The 26,666-nt window shown below is 38.5% G+C and overlaps 1 protein-coding gene across 3 annotated transcripts in view; it reads right to left on the minus strand.

Moving 5' to 3' along the window:
- Positions 1–24,189, minus strand: part of mlphb (melanophilin b) — a 41,511-nt gene extending 17,322 nt beyond the window's left edge. For all 3 annotated transcript variants that reach the window (XM_063499229.1, XM_063499228.1, XM_063499226.1), the window contains exons 1-6: positions 24,113–24,189; positions 21,062–21,233; positions 7,618–7,839; positions 6,150–6,289; positions 3,981–4,022; positions 1,895–1,947 (exon numbers count right to left, since the gene is read on the minus strand). In XM_063499229.1, coding sequence (XP_063355299.1) covers positions 1,895–1,947; positions 3,981–4,022; positions 6,150–6,289; positions 7,618–7,839; positions 21,062–21,186 — 582 coding nt within the window. In that variant the 5' untranslated portion in view covers positions 21,187–21,233; positions 24,113–24,189. The remainder of the gene's footprint in view (positions 1–1,894; positions 1,948–3,980; positions 4,023–6,149; positions 6,290–7,617; positions 7,840–21,061; positions 21,234–24,112) is intronic.
- Between the last annotated feature and the right edge of the window lie 2,477 nt (positions 24,190–26,666).

Consider the following 26,666-nt stretch of genomic DNA (forward strand, 5'->3'; position numbering starts at 1 on the left):
TGAACAGCAGTCTGTTTCTTGTGACGTCCATCAAAATTAAGATTCTTTAAGATAAACATATATAGAAAAAACTGCAAGGGTTGGAAAAAATGCATCCGGAGACCCAGCAGAGCCTGGGAGTCCTGTCATTTCTCAACAGTCAGCGCAATGATTGAAAATAAACAAAGCTTAACTTCTACAGTACACACAGAGTGTGGTATAAACAATAGTAATCTTCATTTTATGATGAATTCCAGTGGAATCAGTGCCCCCACACCCACCCTTATTTTCTAAACCAAAGGCTTGCTCAGCTCTGGTCTGACTCTTTTATATATGACAGCTTGGTATTTCCCCACTGCACTCTGCAGCCAGTGCTGGCCTGCCCGTGCCTTAACTAAGCCGTCAGCAGCTGTCCAGGCATTCCAGTCCTTCATGAGGGGCTGGCCTAGATCACTAAGATAACCTGTGAAGAAAGCACCTCTGCTTTTTATCAGGAACCAGCCATCAGTGGGAGTCAGTGTTGACCAGCGCACACTCGTGCAAAAACTCCATTGATTAAAGAAAAAAAGAGCAAACATGTGGATGCAAAATGCAGATTAAGCTACAGTGAAGTTGTCTGTTTTGCAGATAAGCTTTGATCACTCCTTACTTAAATTTCCAGTAATTAATAAACAGGATATGGCCTCTTGTTTTAGGAAATGCTTGCAGATCTCCACATGTCACATCAGCAAATAACAAAAGACCTGCAAATGATTTTCTCTCTGCACACACTAAATTCATTTTTTATTTTATGATGCACATCAATTGAGTCGCTCCTGTTGGCAGCAAACTCACTTAAACTTTACAACCTGAAACATAGCTGCATGCTGTCTTTTTATGTAATGTGTTAACAGAATAATAAGGCAACACCAGAAGCTTGTATGTTCTCTCTGTGGACTTTAACTGTAAGTGTGAACATTAGTGAAGCTTCTGCATACGTTCAGTAAGATAATCACCCATCTGCCTGCTCTCCTGGCTGCTAGTCTGTCCATTACATCACTACCAGTTTCCCACGCTGTCAATCTCAATACTGACATCACTACTCTAGTCCAATCATTTTCATGCCCGCCTTCTTTGAGCCAATCAGCCTCCACTCTGCGTGGTTTAACCCTGTGCTCTCCGTCATTCTTCTTTTCAGACTCTCAGTTGCTCAACCTGCCTCCTCCCCATCTCTACCTCAACCGAGTCCCTCAGAGCTGCACCCAAGCCTCAGGCTTCATCTTCACCACCAGTGTCAAGACCACTGGGATTCTGTTCTGCTGTGATGGGTCACCAGTCTACTCATCTAAGACAACAATTTGTCTATCTCAATAAATCATGTTCAGTTCTTCTAAATGATCTCTCCTTATCAAAATAGGAATGCTTGTTGTTCTCTATGAGTTAGCACTGTGATGGACTACTGACCTGTCCAGAGTGCATCCTGCTCAGTGACAACTGGAATAGACTCCAGCATTGCCTGAGTTGTACAAAGCTTAACAACATGCATAAATGTATAAAATCTACATGTAAATTGTGGCTGCATTGTGAGCTGGATAGTCAAAAATGACTGATGTAACATGGTAAGCCAGCAGGTTATTGCAGTGGTTAGCGCTGCTGCTCCACAGAAAGAAGGCTCTGAGTTTAATCTATGAGTTTTAGGAGGAATCTGTGTCCTTCCACCATTTAACCAAATTTAGACCCAAACAAATGTCTTTACTATGACCTCAGAAGGTGTTGCCTCATTTCCATCACTTTTCATTTTCCAACCAACTCTCAACATTGTTCAAACATTTAGTAAGGCTGCCCTTAAATGATTTCAGATAGTTGTTAAAATCGAGGGGAATCTACTGCTAGTTCTTTTAAAATATGAAAATAATTTAAAAATGAGCTGCCGTACCCTTTGGTGTTGTTGTGAGTCTGTTGCATCCATACTGTGCTCCCCATATGCACCTATAGATAAAGAAGGAAGACATGGCAGTGTTAGAATAACCAAAAAAAGTTTTTATGTTTTCCAGTGTGCATGCATTTACAAAGATACCATGTGACTGAAACCAGAGTCACTCCAGACTACAGAGACCTCTGTTATTGTTAACCAGTGGCCTTTGACCTTACAGTGTGAACCTTGTTTACAAAGTACAGCAAGAGAAAGCAAAAGCAGAAACACTATGGACTGTGTTTCAGTCCCTCTTTATGAGAGCGTTTATGAGGGAGCTGCATTTTTGCTGTATGTAACAGTTCCCTCTTGAATACAGCACGAAAAAGAGGGAAGAAAATGCTGGGAACAACAAAAGCTTTACACTGAGCATAAAAGCAGAAAAAGATGAACATTCATATCTTTAGATTAGTCTTTTAGTTCTTACTGTTAACTGCTGAACTAATTTTGGGGCTTTTGCTACATTTTGCAGAAATTATCTGCAGAAAAAAAACCTCATGACACACACTAAACTGTGGAAATACAACTACAATAACCTCGTAACATAAGTTACACTTTTTATGTTCTTGAGTCTTTCTGACTAAACCTTCCCTGGCTCTGCTCTTATACTGTTGATATGCCAGTGGCAATGGGAGCCAGATGACTGTGCCAGACTAACCAGAACCTTTAGGTCTGTTCCCAAACCGCTGTGCCCACCGCATGTGTGAGGCATTCAAAAACACCAAAGGGATTGTTGTAAATGAACGAAAATGAACCTCTCTTATTTACTGTATCGTTATGCTTACAATTATCATAACAGATGTTCCTGTTAAATGTTAAGGTACCAGTTAAAAAATACATGTATCCAGAATGTAGAGACCACACATGGGGCTGAATTAGGGGAAAAATAAGTGGGCTCAAATTGACTCTTGTTAGTGGTAAAATGGTGAAAAATAGATTTATTTAGAACAGTTGAGGTGAATCAAAATGAAAACAAAACAGGTACTAAAACAGAACCTGCCTTAAAAGTTTCTGTTGTACAATTACAATCAAATAAACACAGCCAGGCAAACAGGTAATGCACAGGAAGCACTCACTGAACAGATTCACTGAACGAGTTTTATATCTGACATTCAGTCAACTTAATGTCAGAAACTTTTTGCCTGACCACAGAATGAGTCCATTACTCATACAAACCCATACAAATCTCTAAAAATCGTGAATAGAAGTTAGAAATGAGCTTTCTGATCATGTTTACAGAAGGCCCGGTGAGTCATTCATCATTTTGATCAAATGTAAGGTCTACAGGTATTTGTAACTTTGTTTCTGTAGATCACGACGTGTAATTGGATAATTGACTGACAAGCAGTTTTGTAGCTGCTGGTAGAAGCAGCAGGATGAACTGTGAAGTATAGCCTCAGCCAAATGCTGCCAAACTGACTGGACAGAGATTAACGGTGGAAGTGGGTAACAACCCAAAACAAACTGTAAAAGCAACCCAAGTGTTTCTCAAAGTGAAGGAATGGGATATTTCTCAATGTCATGCAAATAAAAATCCTGTTTTCACTCTGAGAGATGGATTGCACATTCCAAGATGGTGCCTTATTGGTGAAGACAGAAGATGCTCAGGAGCGCAATCACCAAAAATAAAGAAATAAATGAATGAAAGGATAATTATATAAATAGATAAAAATAAATAAAATAATAATAAAATAAACCACCACTAATGGGATAAAATAAAACAATCGTACTGAGAATTCCCAAAAGTTTATTAGATCTGATAATAAAATGTCACATGGCTTCATTTGTTTCATTTGTTATCTTTTCCACTGACTGTGGGTTAGAAATGATTTCTGGGAGAGCGTGCATCATTTGATGAGTGAGAAAGTCATATTACATGAGTTAGCATTTAGCTTAAAGCAGAGCTGTAGCTAAGAACAGTTTAAATACGCTACCAAATCAAAGCAGAATATACTAAAATAATGAAAGCACCTTTTGGTTATATTTAAATTTTGGAAATTCAAACATATTTCTGTCTTGTGACAATATCTGACCTTTTCAGTATACTTACTGTGGACCTCAGGCATGCTCTGTGTGTCATACTCATGAGGCTCTGGAAAACAGAAGAGCAGAGCACACATGGCTTATTAATTTGCATTTAATTATAGTTTCATATAAGTGATCCGATTCCTGTAATTACTATCACATTGTTCTCCTAATTGCAAATCTAGACGTAATGCCATTAGGTTATTAACTGCAATAAATAGCTCAGCAAATTGAGATAATGCAGGTAGTCCTTATACTTTCCACATAAAACAATAATCAGAAGCAGCAGTAGCAGCATTAAACGGCAGAGCCAAAGTGAGAGTTAGCCAGTGGACTGAATTAGACTTTTGTATGTGAACAAGACTCTTTTGTAAGTATCAGCAAAGAGTGTGAGGACAGGATGACACCCTCCGAGCTCTGGGGGCCCAGCGGACCATAGAATGCATACAGCAAAAAGACAGTAAAAGAATGTGTGTGCGTGTGTGTGGAAATGCATGTTGATTTCAGTCCAAGTGGTCACATGCTGAGTTGCTGTTCATTTTAAACATAATACATCTGTTAACATGCATTTTTATGACTGTATTTCATGGCTACAGCTTGCATCTGTGGACACTGTGTGCTAGATTCCACATAAATACACGACAAACGTTTTGTCCTCCTCCCTCCATTTTTGCTCTGCTTCTGGTTGGACGAGCCCTGCAGGACCGAATCCTTCAGTTCCAGGCACAGAATGGGAGACATGTGAGTGAATGATCACAAGGCCCACGGGAGCTGCATCGGCCAACCAACTTGCTCTGTATTCCTTCCCAAAATCCTCAGGGGTGACTCAGTGTAAACAGTACCAGAAGTCTCGGCTGTTTCTATATAATTCATCACATTCACTCATCTCCTGATGTTGTGATCTCAAAGGGTAATCTGCTGTGAGTAATAATGCTTGAAACTGACATAAAGTATGCTTCAAGGATCACTTGTTTCATATGCTGTGGGTGTGGCCTCGCAATGCAGCATGAGCAAGTTCAAAAAGAGAGGAAAAAATGGTTTTGATGAGGCCTAATAGCGTCACTGGATCAGACTTTAAACCTGAGCTGCACACAATAAACAAACAGCATTTTCCCCCACCTTAGTATCTCTGGTAATAATCTCCAGCAGGGCAGAGTTACAATAAGCATCCTGGTCAGCTGACGACAAAAGAGAGATACAGCTGTGAGGAGCCAGAAAGCAGGAAAAACAGGAAAGATGGAAGATTAAATCCCTGTGACAGATCTGGCAGCCTGCTAATATTTGAAAAAGAGAGCAGAAACTTTCTTCTGGTGACTTAGTGTCAGAAAAATAAAGACGCTCATACAAAGATGGCTGACAAATTAAAGGACAAGGGTGACATAAAGTGTCTTGGACCACAAGATTGGCGCCATTGCAAACACCATAAACACTATTGTCTCAAAATATATTCTCTAATTTGCCGTTTTCTTTGATGGAGAGGATCTGATGATTGCAGAGGCCCGGGCACAGCATTACTTTCAGTGTGCGTGCATCACTGTGAAGAGCTTGCATTTTGTTGTCCAGTGAAATATAATAATATGCATTACAACTCCAATTCTTGAACTCAAACACAGTTCACAGATGAGATGGCGATCGTCACGGTGACGTTTACGAGTCGAGCTGGAGTGATGCATATTTTCCAAGCAGCCGCAGTACAGTATGCAGCTGCTGAATCTCAGTGAAGCCTTTCATTTAGTGGGGATTTCTCATGGTAAGCTCAAGCAGACTTCCATGACTTCGAGTCAGCGCTCTCTGACTCTGGCAGATTGAACTTTTGACCGGCAGCTTCTCCTCAGGGCTTGTAAAGAAATGAGTGGAACAGATGGAAATTTCTTAAGATTGCCTCTTCAAAGCCACCTTGACCTGAGGCTTGACATTACAACACATTTGTAACTTTATATTTGCACTTGTTTGGATATTCATGTAGACATTCCCTACTTGGCAACTGCCCAGAGCAGCAAGTGTTTGACTGCTAACCACTAAGCAGTTTCTAATTAGTCAGTGGGGTATTAATCTTTTTGCTTAAAGGCCACCGTGACAGTACGCTGACTGGCAAAAATGCACATTTTCAGCAGCAGAACGAGGATTATGACATTCCAGACATAAGCTTGGTTTCAAACTCAGTAACAAACCAGACAAAAGGTGGATTGCTCACCTCCTAAGTCACTCTGAGAGCGGCTGCGTTCTCCGTCGAACCTCCTGAAGAGGGAACGCATCACCTTGGCACTGCCGAAGCGCTTGAAACGGGCACGGACGTTCTCATGGTACCACTCCAAAGTACCGATCTTGAGTACTCTGTAAGTGAGAAGAATGGAAGGAATAAAAATATAGAGGCTAAAGAAGTCATACACAGATGAGGTTCATTCTGAAAATACCATTCTGAAAACGAATGCACATGCATTTTATATTGTGAAAAGTTTAAAATGAGAACACATGGTGAGAAATGAGCCCCAAATGAGGCCAATTTATACACTATCCATTAATATCACATAGAAAATACTTGTGGGAATACAGACTTGCCAGCAAAAAGAGCTGTATTTTGCTCTTTTGCTATAAAACAGCAGTGTGCAGGTTTAAGCATGAGATACATAGCATGATGCTTTCCAGACACTGGCCAAACTCCATTAAAGAACTTTTTAGTATGTAGCTTCATCTGAACAAACAATGGTATCATGGTTCCATATGGAGCTGATTTCAAGCAGGATGTATTGAAATCTATCGCTGCATCCAGCAGAGCCTAAGCAGTAAAAAGGATTTTTTATATCTGTTTAAAAAGCAGCCAAACATCCATCAAAGCACATCAAACCTGACGCTTAACCTTTGATTCAACAACAGTCGCCTCAAAGCTCTTTAACTACTAACAGGACATGAGTTGCTCTTTGTTTATTAGTAATCTGAATGTGTTATTTGCTAATTTTTATTCATCTTATTAAGAAAGAACACAATGTCCTAAAAACATAAATTCACTTTTAGAAATGTCGAGCTGCCACACAAAACCACAACTTGCAAATCAAACTTAGCATCAGTTCAGGCCAGAAATACACAATCTCAGCTGAAGTTGCTCAGTTCAGCAGATGGAAGAGCTGGTACCCATCTACAAAACCAGTTGGCAATTGTCATGTAGAGCAGTTTGTGCTATTTATGTTTCCTGAACCTGTCAAAAGTGCTGCTCGCTGCAAGCCTCTTTGCAGCCCACCACCTCTTTTCATGCTTTTTCTGACCTACTCTCTGTCACATTTACTATGATTAATGCCTGCTCTGTAGAGTGTCTTGCTGCTGAACTCTCCACCTCTGGCTTTCCATGTATGCATGTGGAAGGAAATCCCACTGAAAATTAACAGAGGAATCTTCTTTTGACTTTAGTTTTTTCTGGCTCTAACATATTAAGTGCTTTCCCAGGTACACATCCCAGAGCTCGTTGGTCAAGTTATTAAGCATGGTTAAAGGCATGTCAGCACAAAGCTTATGAAGCTTATGGAGACAGTGTGTAGTCCACAAATGACTGGTTTAAAACTTGAACTTGAACTGCATTTATACAGTTAAATATATGATTTCTTGTATTCAACATGACACTTAGTTTGAATGACCACTTTTGAATTATTCTTACACTGGTCATTACCTACCTGGTCATGTGACAGGTGTCACACACCCAGCCATCCTCCTTCTTGTTATAGCGGCCGCAGGACTTGCAGATGTAGAGCTGGCAGTCCAGGCACTGACGCTTGTTGTTAAGCAGGAATTTAAAAGGCTGGAGACAGCGAATGCAATGAGACTCAGTCAGGCTGGTCTGGTTCCCCAGCAACTCTTTCTTGGTATCTTCCCTCTCAACCTTGGTCTTTAGATCCCTGAAAACAAATAAGACAATAATATGAAAGGCTAGCATATCCACAAGAAGGCAGACTGTCAACAAACAAATCATCTTCCAGGCCTGGTAGAAGGTTTTACTTCACATCTGGTTCATTTGATATAACATTAACCAATTTACTGTATGACTTATGAATGTAGAAATAGTCGTGGGTTAAAAACATGCAGGTCATTTTCATGCATTTGTAAAGAGACAAAGCAGAAACTGCATGGAAAAACAGTGCTATACATACAGTACAAGAGATCCTTGAGAGAAAATTACTTCACATTTTTACTCCAGGGGTCCATGCAAACTCAGAGGAATGTGGCTTATACTGACTATTAAAAGCTTGTGGCACTTAACACACCGATCTCCTATGCATTTAGTCAAAGTGCATATTTGGCTTTTAAGTGTGACTGATATACCCGTAAACTGCAGATATAACTTATTAAAATTTAGCCCAAATGATTGGTATAAGACGGATACAGGAAAATCCAGCTGCTGGTCATTAATAACAACATTTAAAATTATATCTGTTAAAATGGAGAAACACTAACAGTGTTGCTATGGATTAACTGCAGATATAAGCATTTAAACAAACACATTAATTGAGCTCACAAATGGACGCTCTAATTGCTGTTCAGCCAAATGGTGATTTAATTAATAAATAACACCACTTTCTCTTAAAGTAGATTTGGGTTAAAACAAGCATAATGGCAAAACCATAATATTTTAACTTTAAGTCCCCCCCCCCTCCAATTGTCTACATAGTGTAACTATAGATGACAGACAGATTCAGGCAAAAGCTAATATTGTAGCTCCTTTGAAAAATCTATCTGTCTTCATTTTAGATCGGTAGTGGTTGGTTTAAAAGTTTAAAGGATACAAAAAGCATGAGACAAATTTAATTTGTATTGAATTTGCTAGACCTCAGGTTTTTGCAGATTTTGAGTAATACTTGAATTGCAATTCTACCAGAATACATTGTGTGATGGACCACGTTGAAAAAGCAGGAGTCATCACAGGAATTATTAGAAGAATAGGGTTTTCATTTATTTAACCCCAAAAATTATATTTACAAAAGTAACAAATGTTGAAGTCATAAAAGAGGTAAAAGAAACAAAACCCAACTCAGTCAAAGAACTGCAAACTTAACAAACCAAACAACTACCCAAACAAACATAACTGACCTAAACAGGAAATGACACACAAGGGTATATATAATGGCTGATCAGACCACTATGACACACGAGTGGTAACTAAACAAAACACAATCACAAACCACAAAAATGATGCAGCACAGTCTAGTTTGTTAACAAACTAAAGATCAAAGAAGAAAATCAAAAACCACTAAACCCTAAAGTCAAATATCTAATCAAATACAAAAGTTTTTTTTTAATTAAAGGAAATACACATTCTCCCCTTCAGCAGGAAGTGGTGGTGCCGTCCATTTATCCTTCTTTGTATTTAACAGCTTCAAACCCTGGCCATCACCTTTTGTCTGGCAACTCCCAGGGATCATGGCAGGTAAGAAGTAAAAGAAACAAAGGTTAGTTAAAAATCAAACAAAATACAAATAAAACAAATGTATCCAAACCAATCAGTAAACTTATTGGAAACTAAAGTGTGTTATTGTGTTCAAATGAAGAAATGAAAATACACAAGAGTTACCGACTTTAGAGTTTGGAGATGGGTTTGGCCATCACACATTGCAACACTGGTTACATTCAGTAACTATGAACCATTTTGTGCTCAAGGGAATGACAAAACAGGCCTATATTCATATCTGTGTGAAATAGCCTCCATGTCATGTGATCAGTCCTTCTGCAGATTGCATTTTTTGACAGTCCATATCCAACATCTAGAACAAGACACTGCAGAACTACACTAACACACACCTTGACTTTGTTGTCTTATCAATCATTTCTACACAATACAAAAAATCCTCTTGCTACTATTGGTTGAGGTCATAGTAAATAGCCAACTTGTAAATGCTTCTAACATACCTGCAGACAGTTAAAGCCATAAGACAGTTAGCTTTTTGTGTTTCCTTTATGTGGTTAGTCATCTTCAGTGGTCTGAAAAAAAGTCTTGATGCCATTCATTGATGCTAGGTCATTCATAACTTTGTTCAGTTGTACTTTGGTTTATCAAAAATCTTACGGCAGAACTGGACTTCCCTCACGCCATTTCCAAAATACTCAACTCATGAATCCTGTGGACCATTAGCTGCTGCTGCTTTGGGTGTATTTTTGTGTCCCTGGACACCACCGGACAAAGTTTTCCGCCTTTGACTCAAGTATTTATGCTTCGCTAAGCTAACCATAGCCTACACCCTGAGTCCGAGACAATTTAAAAAACACATTTTCCCCCAGATGTTCAAATAATAAAAATTTAGCTGCCATGAAAGAGATTTGAAGGTTAATTTCTAACTCATTGCTCACTTTGTGTTTTTATAGCTGCAAAAACAAACCTCATATTGCTGCATTAAAAAAAAGTTTTTATGAGTCAAATTTTGGCTGACACGAGTAAAGAGATGGCTGTCAGCACATGGATGGCAACACATAGCTTTATTTGGCACCTTTTTTTAAATAATCATGTCAGCCCGCTACACTGAAAAGCCAGTAAAGGGAGAAAATTCTAGCAAGTTTCTAGAGTTACTCGATGAGGAAAATGTTTCACTGTGACTTTTTTGTCAAAATTACATTGTAATTGCTGTAATTATCAAACTTTTGATATTGTTATTATTGTAAAGTTTTAATCAGTTTTAACCTTCTTCCTGTTCAAATGGCATCTTTCCTCTTCTCTGTGTGGCTTGGAATCTGCTTGCATGTGTGTTAACAATGACTTCATTGCTTTGAGTCAGATCATTTTGTTCTGCAACGTTTTTAATTCCGACTTTTGCTGATTGTTGGATAAGTAACAGCTTCACTCGGTGCTGAAGGATGCTGACAGTAGTGCAGTGGAAAAATTCAGATAACAACTCCCAAATGTCACACAGTGTGGGCGGAGTCTGGCAAAACACCCAGTGAGGATGAGAGGATGCTTATTGTTTATTAAAGATTTATTTTTTTTTAAAGGCCATGCTTTTTAAATTATAGCCCAGATCATTGGGATAAATGGGATACTTTGTAAGCCTCTTTTAACCTTTTGCAGAAACAGCTGCTGGCCACTAGCAGTGCGATTTAAAAGTAATATCTCTTAAATCTACCCTCCTCTGAAACATGAAATCCCACAAATCTGGTATACAAGATGCCCTTCTATGATTTCAACTACACATGTGTGCTGTAGGCAACTACCATACCTGCCAAGCACCAGGGCATGACTTGCAAAGTCAACTATCAAAAGACAAGTGCAGCAGCATGCCAAGAGGGGAGGATAGCAGACGTTTATAAGTGGAACTCCCCAAAAACTGCAACAAGATTTTTATTTTCCAATGACTGATGAAGGTCGTGAAAGCACAAGAAATTATCACTTTACACTTTTCTATGGTAATTATTCAAAATTACATCAGTTAATGTGTTTTTAATCTACTTAGGGGCAATGGAGACTTTCAGCAACAGCACAAAAGGTTTTGATTAAGAGCCATTTGAACGGTTACCTCAAAAATTTGATCGGCTCCTGAGAAAAATATTTAGAAATGTTGCTGCTAAGTTTGTCTTTCCGTAGCTTGGTACCAGTGTTTTAGTGTACATTAATTTTGTTTTATTTTCAGCTCATGTTTGCTGCTGAATGTCATTACAGTAGCAAGACTATGACAAAACCATAACCTGCAGATCACATAGCTGAAACAATGAGCGAAAAGGGGCTTGATTCTTCAGTAGAGCTGAGCAGGACTGCACACTGGTGCAATCAGTCTTTGTTGATTTGTCTATTTCACTCTTTAGATTTCTAAGCCTATCTTCTCATTGGGTCCAATTCTCCAAACAGACTTAACTATGAGCTTTGTCTTATCTTCTTCAATAATCATGTCAGGGACCTGTGCACTTACAGGCTGCACTTACTCTAAAGTACTTTTTGGCTTTAAATAGGACCACTAGCTATTGAGACTCTGATCAGAAATGTGTTTACTGAGGTCATAGGTCAAATGAGCAAGTCCATCTTTGATATACAGCCTGTGTACATACCTTTTACTACTATCTGAGAAGGACATGTTACTAAGATATGATCATAATCAAATCTATCCCACTGGTGGGTATGAAAGTGACCACATATAAGAGCTAGTCAATAACTAGCCTACATTTTACAGGTATTATTGGATACATGAACTAATCATTTAAGGAATGCTGCACAGTCGTAAAATATCCAATTCAACTTTATTTATAAAGAAACTTAAAATCCCCAGCACAGGACCAAAGTGCTGTACAGTAAAGTAATTGTACAGAGCTGAATATGTAATATACAGTAAATAAATACAAAAAGCACTGCCAACAATAAGCAAAAGACTAACAAAACTTTGACACATTGCTAATATAAATAATATATTCACTAGTACTAACAGTAAAAACATTTCTCAATAAACTGTAAATATTCAGATTAATAGAACCTAAATATTTAAACGCCATTATTAAACACACAAGTATATGCAGAGTATTTGTATGTACCTCTGTAGTGTAAACAGTAAGATTCAAAGAGTGTTATATTTTTCTTCAGTGATATTTTATTTTATAAAAGTTGGAAAACAAAGTAAAACAAAGGGGGCCATTAAATTGTTTTTAATAAAAATAGTTGAAATAATTTGGGCAGCACAGTGATGCAGCATTAGCCCTGTGCCCTCACAGCAAGAAGGTCCTGGATTTGACCCAGCCTTTGTGTGTGCATGCTTCATGTCCTCCCTGTGCTCACCTGGGTTCTCTGGTACCTTTAGGCCCATGATAGGCTACAGGCATTTCTTTTTCGAAGAAAATAAAAACAACAGATGAATAAAATAACAAATTTTCTAAACATTTAAGCATCTTTATGCTTAAATGCTTATGCTTTTATAAAAAACTTTTGTGTATTCCCCAGCGCTCTCCAGTATTTGATTAAAAGCAGGTAGTGCAGAGTTTTTGCTTAACCGGCAAAGCTCAGGAATCCGGGTGCGGCAGCCAGGCGTTCAGTTAGTTACTTTAGTCTTCATAGCTGTCTGCCTGTTCCCATACATGGCGATCTCTCTCTGTGGCTCTTCACATAAATCTGACTCTGTCTAGCTTAACTCAGCTGGTGTAGAGAGTCTTAGTAACATCATCATCTTTTATTCTCCTGCTGACTCAGCTCTATCTGACAAGTTGCGATAAACTAGATCTAAGCAATTGGAAAAGATCAGGAGTGAGACATAAAAAGGGAGGCCATACACAGAGGATTAGGGCTGGAAAATAATAGTTTCTGAGGAAAGAAGCAGATGCTGCCCTTTGGACTTTTAAACAGTCTGTTAAAATAGCGCTAACCCACTTTAGGTCAACTTTCTTCTGATTGGCTACTCCTCATAAACAGCAGGCGTGTGAGGTTTCTGTGCCTAAGACAAGTTGTAGGGATATTAGGGATATGTGCTCTCATCATTAAAATTCAAGAAAATACATACATGCATGCATAGAACCAACTATTACAAGCGGGCTGCAGCCTGAGCTTTTGGGAGTACTTTTTGGGAGTACAGGAACTGACCTAATTATTTGAAATCTGTGGAAAAGGAGACATCTAAAAATAAAACAAACACTGTAAGTGCAGTGTATCATATTACAAATCTAAGGTTTTATATATCAATACCTAAAAAGAAATTATCTGGTTCTATCTGCTTACAAGTCTCTAATATAAAAATAAAACCTCAGTTTAACAACAACACATGGGATAATTAACACCCTGTGATTATTTAACAAAAGCTGAATCGAACTGAAGAAGCAGTGAATGAAAAATTAAGTAGCCTACACCCCATGATTCAGCAGCTTGTAGAACCACCTTTAGCAGCAAAAACTTGGAATAATGGTTTTCCATGTGACTTTGAGTCTTTCACATCATTGTGGAGGACTTTTGGTCCACTCTTCTTTACAACGGTGCTTCAGGACATTGGACTTTGGACACATTCATTTATGCACAGCGCTCTTAGGTCCCACCACAGCATTTCAGTCTGGTTGAGATCTGGACTTAGAGCACTTTGATTTTTTCTTTTCATTTCTACTTTCATTACTGAACGAAGTAGTCAACAACTTGAAACCCACAAGCTGTACTCTGGATATTGTTCCATCTCGTTTACTGAAAGATGTTTTTGACAATGTGAGTATGAATTTGATTTCTATGTTCAATAGCAGTCTTCAGTCTATGACGTTAAACATGCAGTGGTAGAACCTATTCTTAAAAAGCAAAATCTGCATCCAACAACTAAATTCCTAGAGAAAGTTGTCCTTCTTCAGCTCCAGACCTTTCAAGATAAAAATGGCATTAGTGAAGTATTTCAGTCTGGTTTTGAAACTCACCACAACACTGAAACTGACATTTCAGTGACCTTTTAACATTTACTGACTTGGGAGATATTGCCATTTTAATACTATTAGACCTCAGTGCTGCCTTTGATACCATAGATCATAGGATTCTTTTCTCTCAGTTGAACATTGTGTTGGAATCAAAGGGACTGCATTGGAATGGTTCAAATCTTATCTGTCCCACCGAAGTTTTTCTGTTAAATTGGGGGATACATCATCCTCAAAAACCTCACTTTCTTGTGGGGTCCCCCAGGGGTCTATTCTTGGCCCAGTCCTTTTTTCAAATTTACATGCTCCCTATGCGCTCAATTTATTTTTTAACAATATGGCATCTCATTTCATTGTTATGCAGATGACTCACAGATTTACCTACCACTGAAATGTAAATTTCTAAGTCCTCTGAAGGTTTTACTAGATTGTTTGGAGGATGTTAAGGCATGGATGGCTTTAAACAGAGGTCGTTGAGTTTGGTCGCTGTGACCACTATGACTTTGGCAGTAATCTAACCTTTGATAGACAGATCAATTCTGTAATCAAAACCAGTTTCTTTCATCTCTGGCTACTTGCAAAAGTGAAGCCAGAGACTTTGAGAGAGCTATTCATGTGTTCATTTAATCTCACCTAGACCACATATCCCCCATACTAGCATTCTTACAGTTGCTGCCAGTTATTTTCAAATTGATTTTAAGACTTTATTATTCGTTTATATTCGCATTGCTGTGCAGATCCCATGATCTTTTGAACTGGTATACAACTGGTCTGTGGATCAAATGCTCCTAGCTGTACCAAGGTCCAGATTAAAGCACAGAGGAGATCAAGCCTTTGCTGTGACTGCTCCTAAACTGTGGAAGAAACTGCCCTTTCACATCAGGACCTCCCCAACATTAGACACTGTCTGAAAACCCACTTTTATTCCTTGGCTTTTAAATCAGAATGAGTTTGCACTACTTTTATTTGTCTTATTTTTTATTCAAATCATGCTTCTTTCCTTAAAATTTCCTTAAATTTTGCCATGTCTTCACATGCTTTTATCTCCTTTGACTATTTTAAATGTACAGCACTTTGGTCAGCCGTTGTTGTTTTAAATATGCTATATAAATAAAATTTGACTTTTATAGAGGTGCTCACATTTACTGATGATCAATAAATCATGTGTTATTTGATTTGACTGCAGTTAATCTCTTGCACTGCTTCGCAATTTTGCCTTAATTTTTGTTAAATAAATAATGCCACTGTGTTTTATGTCATATGTTGTGTCTATCTAATGTTGTTTTTGAGTTAATTTGGTCAAAATATGTAAATTAAATTAAAGTATGTAGAACTTATAAAGGGTGCAATTTCTTTTTCACATAAGTGCATTATTTAAAACAGACGAAAACCCCCCCAAAAACAGTCATCCATATTTTCCTTTCCTTAACTGCGTCTCCAATTCTGAATCTCGTGGGATTGGAGGCTATCCCAGCTGGGTGAGAAACAGGGAAAACACACTAACTACAACAGAGGAAAACTTCAGCTGAAACAGCTGATTGATGTGTGTTGACAGTGAAACCAAACAGTAAACTGACAGACCAGAAAACCAAAAGAATGAGAGATGGTATAACGGTGTAAAAAAACAAAACAAAAAACAACCAAACAAAAAAAACATATAAAAACCAAAACAGTGACATTGCCTTGTAAAGTTGTGACCAGCAGTTCAGCCAACAATTTTCCAGATAAGTCTTTTCTCCTTACACAGAGTCATTTGATCTACTGTAAGTAATAAAATATTGATTAGTGCAGTATTATTGTCTCATTTTGCCTGCTTTTTTAAAATTCTCACAATAATACTCAAAAAAAATAACAAGGTTTTACAGCTAAACATATTGCCAGATTGTAGTTTACACAACACAAATACTTAAAATAAAGGTCTGTCACTTAGGAAGTGTGTTGATGTCTGTTATTTTAGTGAACAAAGCAAATTATAAATCATTGCCAAAATATTTCATTTTGTGATCCATCCAGTAGATGTGGTTTTGCACGATTTAGGCGTGGGCAGTTTTATATGTAAACCACATGAAAATCTGCACCTTTTTATAGATCACAGAGGACTTGGATGAAAACAACAGTTGCCTGAGAAGCAAACAACTGGCTCATCTAAATGGAAAACAACTAGCTGAAGAAGAACATTGGCAGGGACCTCAACCCAAATGGTTAAAACTGTCCTGTCTTGTAGTCTGTGTCCATCCCGCTTTTCATTGCCTTCTATTTTGGGTAATTTATACTGGAGACACGAAGGTTCACTGTTAATGTATTCTAAGTAAATTAGTGAGAAAAAGACTCTTATTGTGGACATGTAGACAGGCGAAAGCACTTTGTTTAACAGACTCCAGACTATTCAGTTTTCTCTGGCTGCAACAACAAAATAATAAACTGCAGAAATACACAAATTTTCCAAATTAGCACGAGTGACTCTGATGAGACTTGTCCTAGATATGTTAAAAAAAAAACTATATATATAACCAAAAGTGCATCTGAAGTAATTGGAGATGCACTAGTGGGGCTAAAGTGTGGCCAGTTATAGTGTATCCACTATACGTCTACATTATTGCTGAGTCAGGAACCATCCATCCACTCTGGGGGATTCACAAGGCCGCTAGAGACTTTCCTAGCTGTCATGGGGTGAGAAGCATGGTACACTACAGACTATGAGAGGTTACCAATGTGTTGAGGGCTAACAGAGAGACAGCAATTCACACTTATGGCCAAATTAGAAGCACCAATTAACCTAACACATGCCTGTCCTTGGACTGTAAAAGGAAGGTGAGGTACTGGAGAAAACCCAGCTTTGGCACAGGTAGAACAGCACCACAGTGAGGCCCCGTCCAGTAGATTTGAACCCAGAGCCTTCTTGCTGTGAGGCAACAGTGGCAACCTTAATTTTGGGGCCTAAAAAGACACCCCATTAGCTTCTTAGCCTTTCAACGTGAGGAAGAACAGCATTTACAAAAGTCTGCATTAGAAGGTGGGCGTGGCAGATAGCACAGTCACATGATCTTACATTGGTCTTTGCCTTTTCTGGTGCTGTTTTGTTTTTATTCATTAACACCACTTGGTCTGGTTTAGGGTCTGTTAGGATGAAAAATCTTTTAACAGAAAAACTTTAATGTCAAAATGAGTGAATGAGACTTAATTTGAAACCCCCAAATACAAACAAAACCCCATACTAGCACACTTTTACCCCTACACAAGCTATCAGGGGTCCTTGAGGATGCTGAAAGGTTAAAATAAGTTCTTTCAAACCAGTAACTGTTCACATGACAGAGCAGGCTGTCCTGATTGCAGGCATGAAAGAGAACACTTTGATAAGGATAAAATCTGGAAGGGTACACATTAAATCGCATGGCTGTGGAATAGGTTCATGAATTCATATGGATCTGATTTTAACATTACAGTCATAGCTGCTTGAATACTAAGAAAACTGTAGATCACAATTCTGGCTATAGGATCAACTACTCACTCTGAACTTTTTTAAGTCTTTCATAAAGTTTTGCCTACTAGAGTTTTTAAATAAGAAGCAAATACACCTTTACTTATTATACTACTCACTACCAATGTGAATAGCATAAAGTTATACTTTCTATACTACTATACTAGAGCTATACTGCTGAGGTGTGAAAACATCTGTGAGTGTACAAACTCAGTCGTCACAGGCTAGATCATCTGAGGCCAGAGTTCTCAGACTGCTGCCTCACATTAAAAGGCAAACTTCTTCCATCTGCAAGAAGTTCCTCTGGCATTTCCTCTGTTACCCTCGCGACAGTGATGAAACCAATTGGAGCACACTTTTCTGTGGTCTAATTACGTATGTTTCAGTCATTGAGAGACCCCTGGAACCACCTTGCATGTTGGAAACGATGCTACAGGCTAATCTGTGCCTTACATTGTTAAGGTGGTGCTGAACAGACAGAACAACATGACATCTTCAAAGTGAGACCGGGTCGATCTGCCGCAACTGCTAGTCTGCAAATTACTTTACTTTGGTCTGTGCAGACAAAGGGTACTACGTCTGTGTGAAACTTTTCTAAAGCCGAGTGTAGACAAAAGAAGAAACTGCAGTTTAGGATAAAACCATGCACAACATTTATAGGCAATATTTCTATTACTGTTTGTTAATGTTTGTTTTGTCTAAAAAAAAAGGGGGTTGTGAAAGTTATATGGAACAAAGAAAAACAAATGGCTGTTATATCATTTGTGGTCTAACCTCTTAAATGGGGACATTTGCTGCTGCTGCCCTGCACTGATCATCCACAGGTGAAGTGAAAATTTCCTGTAAAACGTCTTCCTCCCATAGCTTGATTTCTAAATCATCCGCCAATGCAATGTGAGCAGGAGGTCAGTGAATTAGTATCAAATGACTGAATCGTCTGTTGGGAATGTGGAACAAAATTAGTCTGCTCGCTTTTTCCTGTCAGTGTCATATCTGCTCAATTTACATCAAACGAACTGACTGAGAATGCATATTTTATGAATAAATAGATCTTATAGCGGAACATGATTTGAGATCTATGTTATTCATGTGAGGGCCATGGTGCAGTGAAAGGTAATGTGAGATTTGGCTTCTGTTCAAAGTCATATTTGAATAAAGATGTTTTGTCCACTTCCTTTTAAAACCAAAAAGTTGGATTTCTAATTTATAAAACATGCTGGTGCTTTAGTAGTGGACATATATTTGTAATGTCCAAAATTCACCACATTCGTTACAAAAATCTCACAAAAAGCACACATAAATGTCCAGAATTAAAACTCAAAATCCACTGGGTAAGCAGTGTTCACTCTTCGTGCCTGATTGCTGGTGTTCGTGTAGTATCACTGAGGGACCTCATTTCTACACAAGCAAAACACTGCCTGATTACATGACACTCAAATATATATATACGGTGTGATATACGTAGGTTAGTGCAGTGAAAAATGAATAAAAAAATCTTGTGATGTCTGTCAACTCTTATACGTGTGTACTACAGGTGCACAGCACACACTCTTTACCACTGTGTGTTTCTCGTCTGCGGTTTACTGAACATCTAACAGCTAGCTGCTCGCTCAGGAGACAGAATTTGTATTTGACTGCTTTTCAAAAGAGGCTTTTATATGAGCTTTGTGTCTGTTGTGTTCAAACTTGAAAAAGAACAGGAGGCTGACCAGCTGACAGGCAATTAGTGCTGACTTGGCACTGGTTAACCTTAAAGCTGTTTTTTGAGTCATTGAGGGAAAAAAGTCTATAATCATCATTCAGGATGTTGTAATTGAAAATGATGCCTACACCTCGTCTGCTTTCTATTTTTGAGGCCTTAGAGCAATAAATTCCCAGCATACTGTACAAGTGGCCATAGTTAAAAAATAGCACACCTCAAAAACTTTCTGTTCAGTTTTGCCCTGTGTCTGTTCAGCAGCTGTTGCCCTGCACAGCTTTAATAATATGACATGAACTGTGGATGGAGTGAAAGTTCACAAATGAAATAGAAGTAGAGGTAGAGGATTTGTAGGTTTCCACTACTATAGGCCAGTCTAATCTGAAATGTATCAGAAGCTAGAGTAATTCTGTTTTATGAATAAGAATAAATGGGTGGGCTACTGGTGCAAATGGTACTACTTTAACCTCTTCACATCCAGCAGGTCACAGGATTTAGGATTAGGAGGAGAATTAGAGTTAGGGTAAGGCTTTATTTTAGCTCCACACCCTAAACGAGTTGTTGTGACCTGGATGGAGATTAATATTTGCCAAAAATGTGAAAGTAAAATGCGGAAAAGTCATGTTCAAGATAGAACAAACACAATTTTCAAACATGATGGGTCTCACAATCACCTGGGTGTTAAACTTTGAACCACTGTAACTCCTTTAACATCCTTAGGTTGAGAGTGCAGGTCACAAAAATGAGGCAAGTCGTGGTTATGCAGGCCGTTTTACCAAGGGCAGCGCATTAAGGCACTAAAGCTAAAAAACACCTTGTGAGTAATGATGCACATGACATTTGACGAAATGCCCTGATGCGACACCTCAGAGTGAGATCACACTGGACAGCCCAGTCTCATTTATCACATAACCCAGTGAGCCACGCACCAAAGGGCACATGCCAAAGGACATGTGGCCTAACTAAAACATGCCAGCAGATTCAACAAAACCACCTTACTCTTCACCCCAGGATTGAAAATGGCCAGTGGTGCAAAAATAATGAGCAGAAACCAAATAAGCAAAGCTGCATGACTGGATGCAGAGCTTCATTTCCTAAATAATCAACAATGAACAGTGAGCACTGAAAAAAAAAGCCATTTCTTTTAAAACAACACATGAACTGCCTCTATGGATCAACAGAAGCACTTGCCACTGAGAGGTAATGAACATTGCAATACAGTGGTCTCAGAATGCCAAGAAGAAAGTCAAAAGTGTAAGTGTTTCACATATAATAATCATGTAATCCTTATTCAGCATACGCATGTAGGATAGATTAGGGTAGCAGAATAAAGTCCCATAATTTACCAAGCCAGATTATAAAGCAAGAGATTTCATTTTAAAGAAGTTTAATTCAATTTGTTTAATCGTTTGTGTAACTTTATCTGGGTCTGTTTTATTGTTGAGTTTTAAAGATAAACCCATTAGTGGGAAAAACTCCAACCATCTTGAAATTGGTAGAGAATGTTAAACAGTTTATGATTTACTGCTGCCAAATAATTCAGTTCGATAAACACCAGCCAGACATCTACACCAATGACAAATTACAGAGAAATAAGTGAACTTACCCAAGCCTGTCTTCTTCCTTCTTCCTCAGATCAAAATCTCTCTGGACAACTTCCCACACATGCTGAGCCTCCTCATCTGTGAGCTTGGAAAGATCAAGCTTCTTGCCTGCAGTGCTGCCAGGCATGATTGTGAACCTGATGCCTGCAAACTAGCAATCTCCCTGGTTTTGGGCTGTAACAAACAGAAGTAGTTTAAGTCATTAGTCAGCATTAATAGCACCCCGTGGCATATAACAATATGGGAACATTTCCGCATGCATTGTAACGTTTAAGATAAACTCTGAATGATGAGGTTTATAGCATGACATGTGAGTGATCAAATTCTATCACATTCTTTGGGGATGATCACGTCATGTTTATTAGTGCAAGCTAAGTGTTTAAAACAGATTTTTTAAGCAAAGTTTGCATGTAAATGTCCCTGCAAGTCCAACGTACGTGTGAGTGGAGAGTGGAAGTGGAATTTGATAAACAACTTTCTGAACTGACTCACTGAACACAGTTTGCAACATCTAACCAAACAGCACAGGTCATGGATATGCATTACATGTCCTGTCTCACTTTACTGAATGAGAAAAAGATTGTTTTAATATTAAAGGTCAGGTTCAGATTTATTAAGTCATCCCTGCATGTGCTGAAAATGTTCTCTTCCTATAGTGACTACAAAAAGACATATGGGACTGAATCTAGAGCTGAGCCTTCCATAGTTAGACAAACTGAGTTGCACCAGTTCCAGATGCCAGCTTTGGCTTTAAAAAGCATTGTTGCATATTATGAGGTTCAGGCTGTATTTATTCCTTGTGTCAGCAGTCTACACTGAATACTTTAGGCCCCTTAATACCAATCACTTGAGGTTTGAATGCCAGAGCCTGTCAGATAATTGCTGCTAACCATGTGCATCTCTTTGTGGTAACAGTTCACTGTCTTCCGATGGCTTCTACCAGCATGAGAATGTGTCATCTCAAACTAATTTCATGAACATGACCTTAATCTTAGCAGACTGCAGTGCCTCCCCAGTGATTAGATCTAAATCCAGTAGAATCAGGAACATGCTGGAATGGGCAGCATGCTGCATGTACAGATAACAAATCTGGACAAATGATATCATGCAATCAACAAGAACTTCAGTTTTCTTTTTGTTGAATCCATGACACTTAGAGCTAAGGCTATTTGAGAGTAAAGAAAGGCCCAACCTAGCATTTGCACGGTGTTCGCATGGAGTGAATACTTGACCAACTATTACAGTTTTTAAGATCCACCAGGTCACCGTCATCCCAGCTAGTGTGTGTGTCCTGTTTGTTTTAGCCACAATGCTAAATGGGCAGATTTACAGAAAGAAATGAATTCTCATACGTTTTGCAATTGGAGTGTTTCCTGTTTAAAGAGCTGTTTTTTCCTACTTGGGTAGTTTATACAGGTGACGCTCTATACAAACTGAGTACATGTTAACTAAAACCTAAGCCAACTTCTAACCTCGCCTATAATCCTCAATGGGTTGCAAAGACCCAGTAGACCACAGAGGTTAAAGTTTGGTTTGCAAACTCCACTGGAAATGAAAGCAAATAAACCTGAACGTGGGCTACTAGAAACTAAAAACAGAAACACTTTTTGTCGCAGGGGGCATATATTCTGTAAAGTTGGGCATTTTAATGATTTTTACGGCAGTCTGTGGTGACTGACTTGCTTTTGGAGTTAGCCTCAAATGTCCAGTAGAAGAACTGCAGTCTTTGTCAATTTCAAACCTCCAGGGCTTGTTGCTTGGCTTTAACTGATACTGATACTAATACTGCACTCCACCCTATAATGATTACTTTTGGCAAATGTCAAAATGCTATAAGGTTTCAAGGCCTCAAAATGGGACTTTACTGTACAGTATATTACATTTACTTCCTGTTTTCATAGAAAAGCTTTATTGTGTTTGTGAGTCACTCAAGCTGTCACTCAAGAGCTGAAAACAATGTCCTATGGGGAAATCTACTGTCAAGTTCATGTTCCACTGTTTTGCCCAAACATATCAGACCACTATATTAAGCCTTTAAACCTTCTCAGCCACATGGATCTGTCCTGTGATCTGGAAAGGTTTGGCACAGCTCAACAATCACATCACTGCAGGATTTTAATCAAGTTTCTGTTATAATGGAGCCTCGACAAAATATTTCACATGGTTCGGTTTCAGAATGCATTACTTTCAGAGGATGAGGTAAGGCCGCTCAAGCTGACAGAATGATACACATAAATAAGTGAAGGAATGTTCCGGATGGTCACATAATTGTCTTGTTTTCCACAGGCCATGCAAGAACAACTCTTCCATCACGTGACTGGCCAACCAAATCTAATTTCTCCATGTGCAAGTGGGCAGTAATGTTAAAAACAAGCGCGCCAGTTGAGAGAAAAACAAGTTTCATTGAAATGGTAGAATATGAACACATCATTGCTCACAATTTTCCCACAGTTAAACTCTTACATGTTAACAGGCGAGCTGTCTATGCTGCCTCTATGTGTATTTGCTAAGTGGGTGTGAGCTACTGATTTCGCTGTGCTCTATTAAGTAAACATTGTGAAGAAGTGAATAAGAAGATTAAAAATTCCCAAAAGCAATCAATATGGCACTTTACTTTTAATAATCCTATTTTCTGCGATCTGTAAACTGAACATATTCTGAAATGAAATTCAGGGAATTTATTGTTCCTGCAAAGTATTCAACAGGTGCAGGGGATTTGCAGCAATCCTTATGTTTGCAAAGGGAAGCTTTTACAGCAGGTTTGGAGACATTAATCCTGGGATAGTTTTACTCTAAGAAACTGTAGCGATAACAAACAAGTTCAATATTTCTCATTAAGTCAGTTTACACGCTCTGCAACCTATGCTACCTTTGAGGAGATTAAAGGAAAGTGACTTTTCTTAAAAAACATAAAAGATATGTCTTTCATTAAAAGTTAAAACCTTTCAAGACATAAATTTGCCCCAATGACACAAGTTAAAACCCTGACAATTAAAGTAACACGATTCTTACAAATCAGGAGATATGAACACATTAACAAGACACTGACTTACCTTTGTGGTGGTTTAGTTGCCTGCAGGCAGTGTTTCCTCTAAAGGCAGACAAGGCTGACTGCAGGGCAAAAACTAAGTAGCAGACAGCAATGCTAATCACATGTCTTGTTAACCAAGAGGAAGAAAAGCCGGGGAGACAGCCTCCTCTCCGCCTTCTTTGACTTTACTTCAAAGGGTCTGGCTTTAAGCCTCCCGCCCCCCCCCAGGCCTCATCCATAGCATTATTCAAATATACTGGAACTGCTATTTTGTCAGGAAAGTAGCTGAATAATGGTAATCAATCAATTTGCAAGCAATTATTTGGGAGCATTAGATCTCTAGGACGGTCAGAACATGCTGTGATCAGGAGGTTATATAAAAGCCAGTCACATGCAGTGGATCCTGAATTAGATGAGAAAGTGTGATGCATGACTACAGAGCTATTAACCTTAATTAATACCTGATATCCTCCAATATAGTTTTGAAAAGAAAAACACTGGATCTTCTAACATGGGAAAAAAAAGCAAGCAACCAAACAAACAAACAAACAAAAAAGCATCACTGCTGTTAATAATTGATGCATTGCCGTGTTTAAAGAGTACTTAGCAGGTGGATCAGTTTTCTTTGTCAGAAAGCAATCAGGTTCAAGGACAAAGCCAAACATTTTATGCTTTGAGTTACAACTTGGAAGTGCTTATTTTGTGTTGAAATCATTACAGTCACTAATGTGAAAGTAGGATTTTAGAGAAACTTCTCATAGATGATGATGAGAAGACAAGAAACAAGATGATTAGGTAAAGCATCCAACTGAATGTGAAAATCAACAGGGACTGAACTGAGAGGACCTCTCTTTGGTAATACATTTATGTCATTCTCCTCTTATAAACATAGGATTTTCTCCCATTCCTTCCCTCAGCTCATGTGTGTATTACCAAAAGGGCTGATTTGAGCCATGTGACAGGTTCAGCAATCCAATTTTCTTGTTTGTGCAACCACTAGTCCCTATCAGTTCCCTGTGCAATAAATAAACATGAACACAGTATTTTTTTGCACTTCACATTTTTGTGACTTTATTACATTCCAGTGGGTGGATCCATATATACATACAGTAGTTTCTTTCAAGACATGGAAAGGCTGAGCTAGCCCAATATGCACATTCCATACTAGAATAACGTTTGGCTTATAAAAAACTGCCTGTTCAAAGATGAGCCAAATTTGGAACAATTTGAATAAACACCAGCAAATATTGAACTAAAGAGGACTTTAATTGCCTATGATGGGCTCACTCTTACAGGCTTAGGGACCGGTCTTTTGATCTGGACAAATGTGTATTCCCTACACAGTTGGCAAGTGGTTTCTGCCAGTCATATATATAGGCATAGGAATATGGTGCAGCACAGAAAACCTTGTGACTGTTTTGGTCACTATCATTTTGATGCGGTTACATGTAGTTTGCGACTTGTCTACCAACACTTGATAAGTGTGGGAATGAAACTGAAAAATGTGACACAAATGGAGACATTTGCCTTAAAAGTAAAAGCTTCACCTTTTCAAGTGTTTTAGTTGCAGGGGCAAAGGCCAGCCCTATAGAAAAGGTTGTTGGGACACAATTAAGGAATGTTTTGGAGATGATCAATATTCCTGACAAATTTCATTCTTATTTCAGAAAAAAACCCCAATGAAACTGCTCTACTAAAAGTCTCAAATTACATTTGGATGGCTGCAGATAAGCAGATAAAGTAAGAGATCAGTCCTTGTTTTGCTTGACCTCAGCTCAGCCTTTGATATCATTGACCATCAGATCCCGATCCATAAGTTAAACTGCATGATAGGAATTTCCAGCCCTGTTTTGGATTGGTTCATTTCAAACTATTTGGTTTTCGTGGGAAGCTTTTGGTGAGTGTTGCTTGTCTAACATATGGCATTCCTCGAGGGTCTGAAAGTCCTTTGTTATTTATATTGTATATTCTCCCATTAGGTCATAGTATAGTAAAGTCAATTCTTAACATTTGTTTGCAGATGACATTCAACTATACCTCTCTTTTAAACCCCAGAAACTGACAAGCTATCCATTTTAAATGATGGCAAATAACTTTTTGCCACTTAACAGAGTGACAAATTATCACTCCTGAAACATTATTGGCAAAATCAAATAGTGACTGGGGTCCTTTTCATCCTGTCTGAAACATGTGGAACCTTGGGTTAACTTTTTATCAGTCTTTGACATTTGATGCTTATATTAAGTCTCTAAAATGCTGTTGCTTTTGGTTTTGTTGCTGTTGTTGTTTTTCATTTAAGAAATACTGTTGAGCTAAGAACTGTCTCAAAAAATGAACTGGAGATACCTGTATACTCTTTCATCTCCTCTTGCTTGGATTTTTGGATTATGCACTTCTTGTCTGAATAAAGCATCTATTAATCATCTCCAGTCTGTTTAAAATGCTGCTGTAAGGCTTTTAACTCACTCTCATAAGTCTTCGTGTATCACCCTGCTTTTAAAGCTTTTGCACTGGCTTCCTGTCAGGTTTAAATTTCAGTTTTTCCTTTATCGACTTATGAGGTTAGGCCCCCGCCT

This window comes from Pelmatolapia mariae, linkage group LG16_19, assembly GCF_036321145.2.
Source record: "Pelmatolapia mariae isolate MD_Pm_ZW linkage group LG16_19, Pm_UMD_F_2, whole genome shotgun sequence".
In the NCBI taxonomy this organism is placed as follows: Eukaryota; Metazoa; Chordata; class Actinopteri; order Cichliformes; family Cichlidae; genus Pelmatolapia; species Pelmatolapia mariae.